Source organism: Talpa occidentalis, unplaced genomic scaffold (assembly GCF_014898055.3).
Source record: "Talpa occidentalis isolate TD23 unplaced genomic scaffold, MPIMG_talOcc4v2.1 talOcc4.16, whole genome shotgun sequence".
NCBI lineage: Eukaryota > Metazoa > Chordata > Mammalia > Eulipotyphla > Talpidae > Talpa > Talpa occidentalis.
This window is the reverse complement of record NW_023601653.1, coordinates 67,060,381-67,073,916: the sequence shown is the minus strand read 5'-3', so window position 1 is coordinate 67,073,916 and position 13,536 is coordinate 67,060,381. Positions and strand designations below refer to the sequence as shown.

General features: G+C 45.5%; 1 protein-coding gene across 1 annotated transcript in view; it reads left to right on the top strand.

Moving 5' to 3' along the window:
- Window positions 1-13,536, top strand: part of LOC119247022 (antigen WC1.1-like) — an 81,878-nt gene that overhangs the window by 370 nt on the left and 67,972 nt on the right. Inside the window, exons 2-10 of the mRNA XM_054696779.1 lie at window positions 1,205-1,516; window positions 1,596-1,913; window positions 4,002-4,094; window positions 4,170-4,484; window positions 5,555-5,869; window positions 7,268-7,582; window positions 8,237-8,374; window positions 8,768-8,863; window positions 9,082-9,165. Of these exons, the coding sequence (XP_054552754.1) occupies window positions 1,205-1,516; window positions 1,596-1,913; window positions 4,002-4,094; window positions 4,170-4,484; window positions 5,555-5,869; window positions 7,268-7,582; window positions 8,237-8,374; window positions 8,768-8,863; window positions 9,082-9,165 (1,986 nt within the window). The remainder of the gene's footprint in view (window positions 1-1,204; window positions 1,517-1,595; window positions 1,914-4,001; window positions 4,095-4,169; window positions 4,485-5,554; window positions 5,870-7,267; window positions 7,583-8,236; window positions 8,375-8,767; window positions 8,864-9,081; window positions 9,166-13,536) is intronic.

The window sequence follows — 13,536 nt, the reverse complement described above, 5'->3', positions numbered from 1 at the left end:
TTATATTTATCTCTGATTATTCTCTTGATTTCTACTGACTGTTGGAATTTCTCTTTTTTTCATTTATGATCCTACTTATTTGTGTTTTCTCCCATTTTCCTTTGTTAGGCTGGCTAGAGTTTGTCTATTTTGTTTATTTTTTTCAAAGAATCAACTTTTGATTTCTTTGATCTTTTGGATTTTTTTTTTTAATTTCTATTTCATTGATTTCTGCTTTGATTTTTATTACTTCCTTCTGGTATTTGGGGTTTTAGTTGTTCTTTTTCTTTCCTTTTTTTTTTTAAAGATTATTATTTATTTATACAAGCACTGGGTACAGTCAGAAGCGCTGGAGGATGAGAGAATTCACCAGAGCCAGAGCGGGGAGCAGAACAGGCAGAAGGACCAAAGTACACTGCTGAGGGGAGCAGCGGGCTGCAGGAGAGGTCTGCGCGCCATGTGGGACCCTCGCCCAGCAGCTGGGGATCAAACCGGTGCTGCAGAGGCTGCAGGCAGCTTCTCAGCCCAGCGCCCTGCTGTGCCACAAGGGCCCAATTGTTCTTTTTCTAATTCTTTGAGATGGGAGATTAAGTTGCTTCTTTGAGTTCTTTCTTGTTTCTTGATGTGAGACTCTGAATTTCTTAACATCTGAATTAATCTGTGCACAGATGAATCAGGACATCTAAGAAATTCTTGTAATTCTTGCCATCCAAAAGTAACAAAAAATATGAAACCATAGAAGTGGACTGTAATATCTCTACTTCCTCTTTGAGCCATCAGTCTATCTGTAGGATGGCAGCACTCATGATCCAGTATTTGTGGTTTTCCCTGTCATCAGTCACTTGAGTACCAGCTCCTGAGAGCTGGCCAGAATTGTAAGCCTAAAAATCTTAAAATGGTCTTCATCTCTGGATTATAGGTCACTAGCTTCTTTAATGCTATGACTCTTTAACTTTGGGTTAGTCCATCTTGGGGGCAAGTCTGAACGCCCACTATAGAGCAATGTCCTCAAGTCCTATAGCTCTCTGGCTCCTCGATCTGGCTCTGCAAATCCTTCTGAATTTCTCTTAAGAAACTCATTCATGAAAAAGTAATTTTTATGCTGTCAGATTCTTTCTCCATGCCCCATCCCTAGAAAAGAAAGGTATTCACACCAATGTCTATACTCACTGTTTCCGATGCCACTGACAGGTCATAAGCACTTACTCACTTTTTTTTTCTCTAGAATTAGCTTTGCGTCTGGCTGGAGGGGATGGGCCCTGCTCAGGGCGAGTGGAAGTGCATTTCAGAGGAGACTGGATTCCAGTGTCTGACCGGAACTTCACTTTCCCCACCGCCCAGGTCATCTGTGCACAGCTGGGGTGCAGCAAGGCTGCATCTGTCCTGGGGGGCATGCCCTTCAGAGAGTCAGGTGGACGGGTCTTTGCTGAGGAGTTCTGGTGTGAGGGGAAGGAGCCAGGGCTCTGGTTTTGCCCCAGGGTGCCCTGCCCAGGAGGCACCTGCCACCACAGCGGGGCTGTTTACCTTGTCTGCTCAGGTGAGTATTGAGCAGGATTCACCCTCCCTGCTTACTTTGGAGTAAGATTGTTGGCTGAAATCCTGTCTTTTCCTACCAGAGTATGCAGAAGTGCGGCTCATGAACGATGGCAGCTCTCAGTGTGAGGGACAGGTGGAGATGAGTATTTCTGGTCGCTGGAGAACGCTCTGTGCCTCCCACTGGAGTCTGGCCAATGCCCATGTTGTGTGTCGTCAGCTTGGCTGTGGAGTCGCCCTGTCCACCCCCGAAGGAGCACACACTAGGGGAGGAGCTGACCAGGTCTGGAGGGGCCAATTTCACTGCTTGGGGGCTGAGTCCTTCTTGTGGAACTGCTCCATGACTGCCCTGGGTGCTCCCGACTGTGCTGGTGGAAACATAGCCTCTGTGATCTGCTCAGGTGAGAGAGGGGCACTACGTGCACTCAGGGGCTTGGGTCCCTCAAGTGGGGCTTGTGGGAAAACTGGCCTAATGAAAATGAACTATATCTTGATTAAGGTGTTGGATTAGGTAAGTACACACATTTGTCACAATGTATCCTCATGTACTCTTAATGTTGGTGTGTTTTATTGCATGAGAAATACATGTCAATAGAATTTATTAGTTTTCTTGCAGTTCTACTGTGGTCAAAATATATGATTTCATGACTTTTTCTTTTTTTTTCCTTTCAAAATATTTGAAACTCACTTTCCATAATATACAGTCTTGGTAAATGGCCCATGTACTCTTGAGAATAACTTATATTTTGCTGTTTTGAGGTGCATATTTTGCAAACTATACCATGCAGATATTTGAAATATCTACTGATTGTTTTGTTGACCATTTAGTCAGTTACTGATAAAGATGTTTTCCTTTTGTTGTCCAAATACACATTACTTCCAAATCTACCATGGAAAACAACCATTTTACTTTTTTTCTGACTGCCAATCACATTTCTTCATGTTATTTGAATCTTCACTAACAGCATCCCCAAAACCCATCAGCCTTCTGATAATAATCTCCCTAAGTCCTTACTGATTTAGCCTACTGCCTTATCATGAAAGAAAGCAGCCTGGGCTCCTATGAGTAAAGATGTTCTCAACATTCATATTCAAGTCCTGCAGGCAGATGTTTGCAATTCTCTTTATTTATTTAAAAAAATATTTATTTATGCATATAAGAACTGGGAAACAGGCCAGAGGGGTGGGGTGAGAGGATTCACAGGAGACAGAGTAGGGAACAGAACTGGCGGACTGACTGAAATACACTGCTGAGGGGAGCAGCGGGCGAGACAGGAGAGGTCTGCTGCACCATGTGGGTAGCTCCCTGGCTGGCCTGGGATCGAACTGGTGCTGCAGAGTCTGCACGGATAGCTTCATAGTGCTGTGCTTAATCCCTTGTGCCACCAGGGAGGCCCTGCAATTCTCTTTAGAGAAGCTTAGTTGAAGAGAAATGTTTCTCTTTCTCTTTATTCACACAACTGTCCTGGTTACTATATTGTTGAATTACAAATTTCTCCCCCAAATTTAACAACAAAAACAAAGATACATCTTAGTTTGCTGTGATTTCCTGAGTCAGGAATTTGGGGAAGCTCAGTTTGGCAGTTCTCTCTGGTGTTTTCACATTACTGTCATGGGAGGCTGAAATCATACAAGAGCTGCCTGAACTGGGGACCCAGGATGCTCACTGACAGCCTCTCCCCAGGACAGGCTCAGCAGGGTCACCTCCCTTAAAGCACATGTCCTCAGTGGGGCTGGGGACGCTGCAAGACTTTGCTGATCTGATGCAGGAAATCAGCAGCATTGCCTCCACTGCATTATGTTGCCTACAAGCAAGTCATGAAGGTCAGTCAGGAAAGATGCAAGAGAAGGAAACATAAAACTCACTCCTCAGTAGACACAATATCAAGATTTTATGCTCATGTTTATAAACTACCACGGTATATAAAATATCCCTTTGTAATTGTGGATTTTTAAATTTCTAACTTTAATTCTTCATTTGTGTCTTTATACATATGTCATATACATTCTGCTTAGATGTTTTCACCTTATCTCTTGTACCCCTTTTATATTTTCTATTCTTTGTCCTGTGCTGTATTCTGGGTATTTTCCTTTTTATTGTTCCTACCTCTAAATCTCTGCTGAGGTTTTCAGAGTCACATCTGTGACCTCTGAGCTGACAAAAATCTCAAGGGGAAATAGGCTCAGCCCTGCTCTTTGCTTCTCTCTGAGCATCTGGCTCCAAATTTTCTCACTGCATTAGGAGCTCTGCAACACTGTCAAACACTATTGGATTATTGCCACTTATCTAAGCTCACTAACAGTGTTTTTCTTAAAGCAGAAACTTTGGCACTGTCAGAGACAGAACTCTCCAAACAGAAGGTGAACTCTAAAATTATGATGCCATGACTGCTTAGTTCATCTCAGACCCCACCACTAGGTTATTGTGTAGTTTAATTCCGTTTTCTGCTCCTCAATCCCATTGAGCCTCTGACCTTGCTGCTCTGCAGGAAACCAGATGCAGGTGCTGCCCCTATGTACCCACTCCCCGTCTCCACCAGCAGGCTCAGAAGCCTCAGAAGAGGGTGCCACCAGATGCTCAGGTGAGGGGCCTCCAGGACCAGGAAAGCTTCTCTTTCCAGATTAGACACCTCCTTCACCTGACTCTCTCTCCTCAGACAGCACACAGCTCCGACTGGTAGATGGAGGCCATCGCTGCGCCGGCAGAGTGGAGATCCTTCACCAGGGCTCCTGGGGCACCATCTGTGATGATGGCTGGGACCTGCGTGATGCCCACGTGGTGTGCAGACAGCTGGGCTGTGGGGAGGCCCTCAACGCCACGGTCTCTGCTCACTTCGGGGAGGGATCAGGGCCCATCTGGCTGGAGGAGCTGCAGTGCACAGGAAATGAGTCCCTGATGTGGAAGTGCCCATCCCGGGGCTGGGGGCGCCATGACTGCAGGCACAAGGAGGATGCCGGGGTCATCTGCTCAGGTCTGCACTGCACCTTGTCCAGGCCTGGTGGTGTGAAGGGGATGGAGCTCTGAGGACAGAGTCTGAAATGATAGAGGAGAAGTAAGCTTCTATAGGAGTGCCTGATTAGGTGTTTCCTTTCATCCTGTTGCAGCTGAGGTTCTGTTTCTTCCTTCTCAGCAACATCTCCTGAGGGAGCCACGTCCTACAGTTTCCACATCCAAGCAGGGCTCACTCCTCAGTTACTGATGCTAATAAAATCTTGACACTCATTGTACTGCTTTATACTTGTTTTATAACAAATAATTATATTATACATTATTATATTAATATTTATTGGTAATAACACATAATTAGTGGTTTATAACAACCTATATATATATTTTTTTAATTAATTAATTAATTAACTTATTCTTACAATGTTTGCTTTCTTTTCTCCTGTGTAGTCCCCATAGAATTCCCACCACCAACTCACCCGTGCACCATCACCATAGTCCCCTGTGCTCTTCCCGCCCTCAAACCACTTATATATATTATCTTACATTTCTGTAGGTTAGAAATCCAACACTATATCGCTGAGCTAAAATCAAGGTGTGAGCATAGTTTCATCACTTCTAAGGTCTTGTGGAAGACTCAGTTTCAAGCTTCTAGAAACTGTCAGCATTCTTTGTCTCAGACCCCCTTCCTTCATCATCAGGCCAGCAGTGTTACAGATCTCTCACCATTCTCCACAATCACCTTTCTCTCTAACCAAAGCCAATTGTGTTCCATGTTTAAAGACAGTGGATCTAACAAAGGGCTCACCTGGTTAATCCTCGATGTTCCAGGCTAACCTCACCTTTCCAAGGTCTTTCTCTTGGACACATCTGTATAATATCTTTTCCATGCAAGGTGACACATTCACATGTAAGGTGATAGTACTCACAGGAATCAGGATGCAGACATCTTGGGGGGGCTTTATTCTGCCCCCCACTACTTCCTCATATTCTGTAGTTTTGTCAGGAAGCAGCATCCAGTGCTCCTTCCCTGCAGAGGGCCCAGAGCGCCGAGTGGGGTGCTCACGGTGCCTTGTCTCCCCTTTTCTCTTTCAGAGTTCCTGGCCCTCAGGGTGGTGAGTGAGGACCAGGACTGTGCTGGGTGGCTGGAAGTTTTCTACAACGGGACCTGGGGCAGTGTGTGCAGCAGCCCCATGGACGCCACGACCTTGTCCGTGATCTGCAGACAGCTTGGCTGTGGGGCCAGCGGGACCCTCAACTCTTTTGTTGCTGCTAGGGAAGGGTCTAGACCCCGGTGGGTAGATGGAATCCAGTGTCAGAAAACTGATACCTCTCTCTGGCAGTGTCCTTCTGATCCTTGGAAAGACCGTTCATGTTCTTCAGGAGAGGAAGCTTCCATCTCGTGTGCAGGTGACTGTTGTATGTGTCTGTCTCTGCCCTGTAGGCGATTGCTGCTAGTGATGATTTATATTTTCAAATATAGCTTATGAGTTTAAGATAATGTAGAGTGAAGTTGGGTAAATCCACATGTTCCAATCCTGTTTTAGAGGAAAATAGAAGGAAATTGTGTTGACAGCAGTTCATGTGAAAAATACCAGGTCGATTTTATTGAAACTGTGGGGAGTGTGAATAATCCCCTGATGGACTTTTAATTAATTAAGGCTAGCCAAATGATATGCTGAACACCTTAAAATAAATAAGGGCCAGGTCCCCATGCTCTGTGTCTCTCATGCTCAAGTGTCATGAGGATTAGGAAGTGCTGTGAAAGTGCTGTTTTGATGGAGATCTGAAGGATGAGTAAGAGTACTTTAAAGGAAGAAGTGGAAAGCTTCCTTTGGTCAGTGCTGAGAAAATCCCCTCACTGCAAGTGGAGGAGGATGGGGTGAGCAATGCAGGCGACCCTGAAAGGCAGAGCAGAGCGGAGACCTCTCTTGGGCAGGGTCCTACAAGTCAGTTCTATTAAAGAGGAATTTGTTTATCCTCTTGGCTGTCACTGCTGAGGGGCCAGTGACCTTGAGTCAAGCAGATCTTCCTACTTCAGTTGATCACTTTTAAGAGGTAATTAGATTCCTAGTCTTCTTGGTTGATCTGTAATGTAATTTTTTCCATTTATACTTTAAAAAGTGTAAATGTAGGGTTGATTATGAATTATTTCTGAGTCTGGACTCATTTTTAAAAGTATCCACTTTTTAATTACCACAAAGCATAGATATTATTTTGTATTTTCCTTATTATTTTACTAGTAAACAATTTAAAGGAATTATATTTCACTAGATTTTAGCCATCTACTCATTCAGTGAACATTCATAAGCCCCTCTCCCCGGTGCTTACAGAAGGTTCTGTACACACCTGTTGAATGAAGCCCTTTGGGGCACTTGGCACTGAGCTATGAGCAGGTGCACAGATGTGAGTCAGATGTGTAGGATCCTTTCTCTAGTGGACCTGCATCTGTGTGCATGTGTTAGTTGTGGAGAGTGGAGAATTGATAGACAAGACAAAGATAAAATAATTTCAGCTGCTGACGAGGGTGAAGATGGAGTGAGAATCCAGTCCCTCAACCATTAGATTAACTAGGAAGCCCGTGTTTCCCCTTGGCATTTGGACTGAAGCAGATCACCTTGTTTGGGGGCAACACCAGCCCCTCCTGTCGCTGACCCAACACTCCCCCTTTGCTTCCACAGAAAAGAGACCCAGGGACTGTCCATCTGCAGCCCCATGCACAGGTACATCAGCCCCTACCAGCTCCCCGGATCCCACTGGGGCTCCATCATCCTCCAGGACCTTAACTGGGGTCCCCTGGCCTTGCAGACAGGGAGAAGCTGCGCCTGCGGGGAGGAGACAGCGCGTGCTCGGGCCGCGTGGAGGTGTGGCACGCGGGGGCGTGGGGCACGGTGTGCGACGACTACTGGGGCCTGGCTGAGGCCCACGTGGTGTGCGGGCAGCTGGGCTGTGGCTCGGCGCTGGACGCCCCGCGGGCGGCGGCCTTTGGCCCTGGAAATGGCAGCATCTGGCTGGACGAGGTTCGGTGCAGGGGCGGGGAGTCCTCCCTGTGGGAGTGCCCTGCGGCTCCCTGGGGGCAGAGCGACTGCAAGCACGAGGAGGACGCCGGAGTGAGATGCTCAGGTGAGTGGGCGACCCCCTCCTTTTGGTGGGGGTGGAAGGCGAGGGGACATGTACTGGAAGAGTCTAGAGATTCTTCCTGACTCACCTGCTGAGAGTACCTTTGCACTTGGATGCTGCTGCCTGATCCCCTGGAGCTGGGAGAGAACAAGGCGCCAGAGATGGTAGGTGTGACCCTGTGACTTTTCCACCCAACTCAGTAGTTGATCCCCTCTCCCTTTCTCTTCTCTCCAGGTGAGAGGACAACAGTGCCCCCAACCCAGGCACGTAAGTGATTCTTCTCTGAGTCATGAGAGTGAGGAGACACCCACATTTTCAGGGAATGCACAACGGAATCTACATATTTCTGGAAAATTAACTTCTTTGGTGCAGGAAAGGCCCATGCTCGGGTGTTAACTGTGGCAGCTGTAATGCCCCACAGCTTTATCCATTTTTACTTTATAAAGATCCCTTAGAACCAGATGCAGAAGACAGTTGATACAGCTGAGGGCAGGATCTGGGTGGATCATATCTTGGGGTTCAGGCCCATCATTGCATCTGAATGGTATCTTCATGGTCTATAAGACTCAGTGGATAAGCAAAAAAATGTGGTGGTGGGGAAGGTTTCACCTAGATCTACAATCTTTTCTTAAACCTCATGTCCTCTTCTGTCCTCAGGCAGTAGATCAAACTCAGCTCCAGGCCTGGGCATCTTCTCCCTGCCCGGGGTCCTCTGCATCACCTTGGGGGCCCTTCTCTTTCTGGTCCTGGTCATCCTGGGGATTCAGCTGCACAGAGGGAGAGCAGAGCACCAAGGTGGGCCATAGGGATGCTAAAGGGAAGTTGTGGGAAGGCTGTTGAGCCAGTTATGATACCAAAAAAAGTGCTCCAGTATTGCCCTTGAGCCTCACAATCTGGCAAATAGCATCTTCTTTACACTAGCCTTCAAGATTTGAGAAAGTGGAATCCCTACTTCAAGGTTGATTGTAAAATATCTCAAAAAAATTATGGATTTCTGTAGAACAGTGTCAGGGAGAATTGAGTGCAAGGTCATAGTCAGTGGCAGGAAATCTAGTTCTATACCTAAAAGGATCAGGAAGGGGCCCAGTGGGTTCTCCAAAGGTGAGCACTGAAGAGCACCACAGCCTGGCCTGTTAGTGTAGGTACTGTCTCCAGGGGCAGTCTCTGAACTCATGCCATTTTCCACAGCCTCACCTGCTTTCGAAGATGTCATAGATGAGGCCTTGTACCAGGAGATTGATAACTATGCTCTGCCAGAAAAGGAGGACATTTTAGACAGCCCAGGTATGTCCCATGCCCTCCCTGTTGTTCCTGAGCTGACCATGGGTTCCCTTCACAATTACAGTTCTAAACTTTTTCCTCTTCCTAAGGCAGGAGCTTCCAGTTTCTCCCTACAACACTGAGGCTTCAAGATTTCTTCTTAATCTTGACACTGGGCAAATGTTTACTATGGCAAATGTTTTCTGTCTGTGATGTTCTTCTCTCCCCCACTCCCCCACCAGGAAACCTGTCTGATGACTCAATGACTAAGCTGCCATATTACTCAGGGGATGATGAGGAGAAGGGAGACCCTGGATCTTTCCCAGGTAGGAGAGACAGGTCTTCCCCTGGATGGTGGAGATGAGGACCAGGAGTGTCATTTGAGGAGAATTTCTGTGTTGAGGATGGGAAGAGTCTCTTCTTCCTTTCTCACAAAAACCTTTTGCTCTCCCTGACCTGATAAAGGAAAAGATTAGACCCAGTTCTCTGTATCCACAGCTATTTCTAATCATTTGGAGACATGCTTCTAATTACTATAGACTCAAAGGCCATTTTTTTTTCAGTAACATCTGAAACTGACATCCTGAGAATTTCCATGGTGAACATTGGGAAGTGGTTTGCACTTGAGGTGGTATGATATTGGTGGGTCATGTACATACTAAGACCCAAAAAATAGATTTTGCTAAGCCCTAGAAAACATGGAGTGCTGGTGCTTGTACTTACCAGCTACCAGAAACTCTTATTGACAGGGGACCTAAGAGAGAATGTTCCTCCTGGATCTTCCCCAGATTGTGACTATGTATAGCTCCTGGGATGAGACATGTACAGAGGGATCCTGGAGATTGTATCCTTAGATCAACATGGCCCTCAGTGGATTGAAACCGAGGCCCTTTTTTGTGGTGGCTGGTGGGATTGCCTTTCTCTGAGTAAGAGGTACCAAGTTTCCTTAACCTGCCTGCTCTGTGTTTCCCACAGACTCAGAGGCATGTGGGCAGGTGGGTTCTCTTTGTCCAGATTCATTCCAAGATACACAATTCTGTGGCATGTGTTTGAATGTTGTACCTGGTTTCATGTTACAATAGCTTTTGTTGAAGCTTTATAGTATGAGAGGCCATGTTAGGAAAGTACGTTAGAATGTGTAGAAGTGGGCTTCCTCAGTGGCGCAGCGGTTGAGCGCTGGGTTGCGAAGCTGCCTGCAGCCTCTGCAGCGCCAGTTCGATCCCAGGCCGCCGGGCGAGGGTCCCACATGGTGCGCAGACCTCTCCTGTCTCACCCGCTGCACCTCTCCTGTCTAACCCGCTGCTCCCCTCAGCAGGGTATTTCATCGGTCTGCCTGTTCTGCTCTCTGCTCTGGCTCTGGTGAATTCTCTCACCCTCCCGCACTTCTGACTATACCCAGTGCTTATATAAATAAATAAACAATTAAAAAAAAAAGAATGTGTAGAAGAATCAAATAATTCTGAAAATATTGAGATAAAATATATTTTGATCCCAGGGCCCAGAGACAGCCCTGGACTCTAGAGCTTATACGTATCAGCTGTTGAAATCTCTGAAGTAGAAGGGTCCGAGCACCCCCCAGTGCAGCCTCAGTCCTTGTCCATTTCCAGAGCCTCCGGGACAGCCTGTCAGAGCCACGGAAGATGGTTATGATGATGTTGAAGAGCTTCCTGTTCCTGAAATTCCTTCTTTCCCTGGAATGAGTGGGACAATTTTTTCCCAGAGGAGGAAGGTGGTTCAGGGTATTCCCAGCTAGGTGAGTGGTCAACTCTATCTCCAGTAGTTTCATTTCCTTGTCAGGGGGAAGATGAGTTTGAACCCACCATAATTCAGGTTTTCTTTACTATCAACATCTGGAACCCTCTTAAACCTGGATGAAGTGTCTCTTGGATATTGTCTATTTCATCTCTTCTGAGAGGAGACACATACTGTGTTCTCATGTCTATTTCCTCCATCATCTCGATACAGACATTCCTGCATGAGTGGCAGAGGCTTTATTCTTATTTCTTCACACTGCAAATTGAGATATATGATCTGACAATAAATTTGGGGGCTTTTTCAGATTGTGAGATGTAATCTGAAATGTTTTGATAGCAGTGTAAATTAAATTTGAAAGCTAGGAAAATTTTTAGGGGAACCATATATCCAGATGTTTAAATTTGGGCTTGACTGTTATTAATACAGATGTTCAAAGGCCTTAATTAGAGTCATAAAAATCTCAGCTGTAGAATGAAACTAAGAGACAGTTTTCTCAAGTTGTTTCAGTTGACAGATGAAGACCTTCTTCTTTAGGTCTAGACTTTCTGCTTATGTGTGAGCATGTGGGGCCTGGGGAGCAGGGAGCTGTGGGATTTGTTTGAGTTGCTCCCTTTTGGCTTCTGACAGAGAACCCAGATTGTTCTCCTGAAGACTTCTGTGTCAAGCTTGGGCTGATATTGAGGTGCTGAGGATTCTAGGGGAGTCACCTCCTGCTTCCATTACTTATGAAATCAGGCCACATGGGTGTGAGAGTTCACTCTCTTCTCCACTCCTCACCATCATTGGCCCAGTGCTTCCCAAGTGTCAGGTCAAGACATAACTTTGCACAGAGTAGCTGAGTGGATAAAGTAGTTCTAGCCTTTGAGAGAGTTGCTGGATCCCACAGATATTCTGTAGCCATTTGCACCCATCTCTTTCTACCAAATGATTCTTCTTGTCACCACTGAAACCGGATTCCTCTTCACCTTGTAGGCCTCTGACTCCCATTGGTCCTGAGGCAAGAAGACCCTGGCTGTGATGATGTTGAGCTTAGCACCATGTAGCACCATTTTTGGATCAAATAAATCTTCAAAGACTCCACTGTAATATTGTTTCCCCAATAAATGAGAATTCTGTCTTCTTCATTACTGCAGGATTTTATCTTGGCCTGTGATGAAAGGAAAATCTTCATAATAAATACCTTGAGATTCACAGACAAGTGTTGTTAAGAATCTAGATCATTCACTTCACTGACCTAGGACAATTCAGTCTCAATCACACCCCTCCCGCATGTGAAATCTCAGTTGAAATATCCGTGTATCATGTCCCTCATCCTATATACTTGTCTCCTTTAAAATCAGACAATGTCACACTTTTCTGGAATAGTATAAAAACCTGAAATCTGACCCTGGACTAAGTGTTTACTCAGTAATAGCAAATTGGAAACACCTAGCTGAAGATTCCAAAATATGCCATGCCTCCTCTACTAAACCCAGAGTTGAGGTTCAAAGTGAATGGGTGGGTCAGGAAAGAGGGAAATGGTTGCCACTCTTCTAATTTTTCCCATAGATTTATGGAATATCAATGTCAAAAATCTACTTTCTACAAGGCCCTTTCTCTTTTCTGGTTATTCACCAACATCCCTAATTGCCATTGAATTGCACATCCTAGTGTTCTTAAATCCTGATGGTTTCCTTCTTTTTTTTTTAAATTTGTGCATATAAGAGCTGGGATGCAAGCCAGAGATGCAGTGGGTGAGAGGATTCGCCAGAGACAGCGTGGGGAGCAGAACAGGTGGATCTACTGAAATACACTGCTGAGGGGAGCAGCGGGACAGGAGAGGTCGGCTGCTATGTGGGTAGCTCCCTGGCTGGGGATCGAACTCATGCTGCAGTGGCTGTGGATAGCTTCATGGGTTGCATCGTAACCCCTTGTGCCACCAGGGAGGCCCCATTTCCATCTTTTTTATTAACAACTATTTTCTATTTCCTTAGCCGACTACATTTATTTAAACGCCTAACAATTGAACCTCACCATTGCAAAACTTTTTGATTTTTATATTTTTAAAAGATTTTATTTATTTTTGTATAGAAGAACTGGGGTATAGGCCAGAAGATTAGGGGTGAGAGGATTCACCAGAGACAGACTGAGGAGCAGAACAGGTAGATCTACTGAAATCCATTGCTAAGGGGAGCAATGGGTGAGACAGGAGAGGTCTGCTGTGCCATGTGGGTTAGCTCCTTGGCTGGGGATCAAACGCAGGCCATTATGGTGATGGCGCTGAGACTTAACTCCCAGGCCACTAGGGAGGCACCTCAAACCTTTTTTAAGTTGCAGTATTTCTTTGAACCCTTCCCTTTCCCTATCATCCTCACCTATTTACTGGAAATTTATCAAGAGTGTTGGGTAGTGGAGGGGAGGCAGAGCTAGAGTGAGGCAAATAGGTAAGTCAAACAATGAAATTCTCCTGTCTGGAAACCACTTCTCTTTCATTATTCGCTAGAGCAACATTTTCAAATTCAGTTATCTGCAGACCAGTACAGTGAATGTTTCCAGTATTCTACCTTCAGTATAGTTCACCAACATTTTATTGTCTTTTAAAAATAACTAATTTTGACTGGGTCGCTACATGCAAAAGAATGAAGCTTGACTACTACCTCACACCATACACAAAAACCAACTCAAAATGGATTAAAGAACTAGACATAAGACCTGAAACCATGAAATACATAGAAAGAAATATAGGCGAAACACTACATGATATGCACCTCAAAGACATCTTTACAGACACATCACCCAAAGCAGTGATAGTGAAGGCAAAGATAAACAGCTGGGACTACATCAAATTAAAGAGCTTCTGTACAGCAAAAGAGACAATAACCAAAACAAAGAGAAACCCCACCAACTGGGAGAACATTTTTGCACACAACACTAATGATAAAAGACTGATCACAAAAATCTAC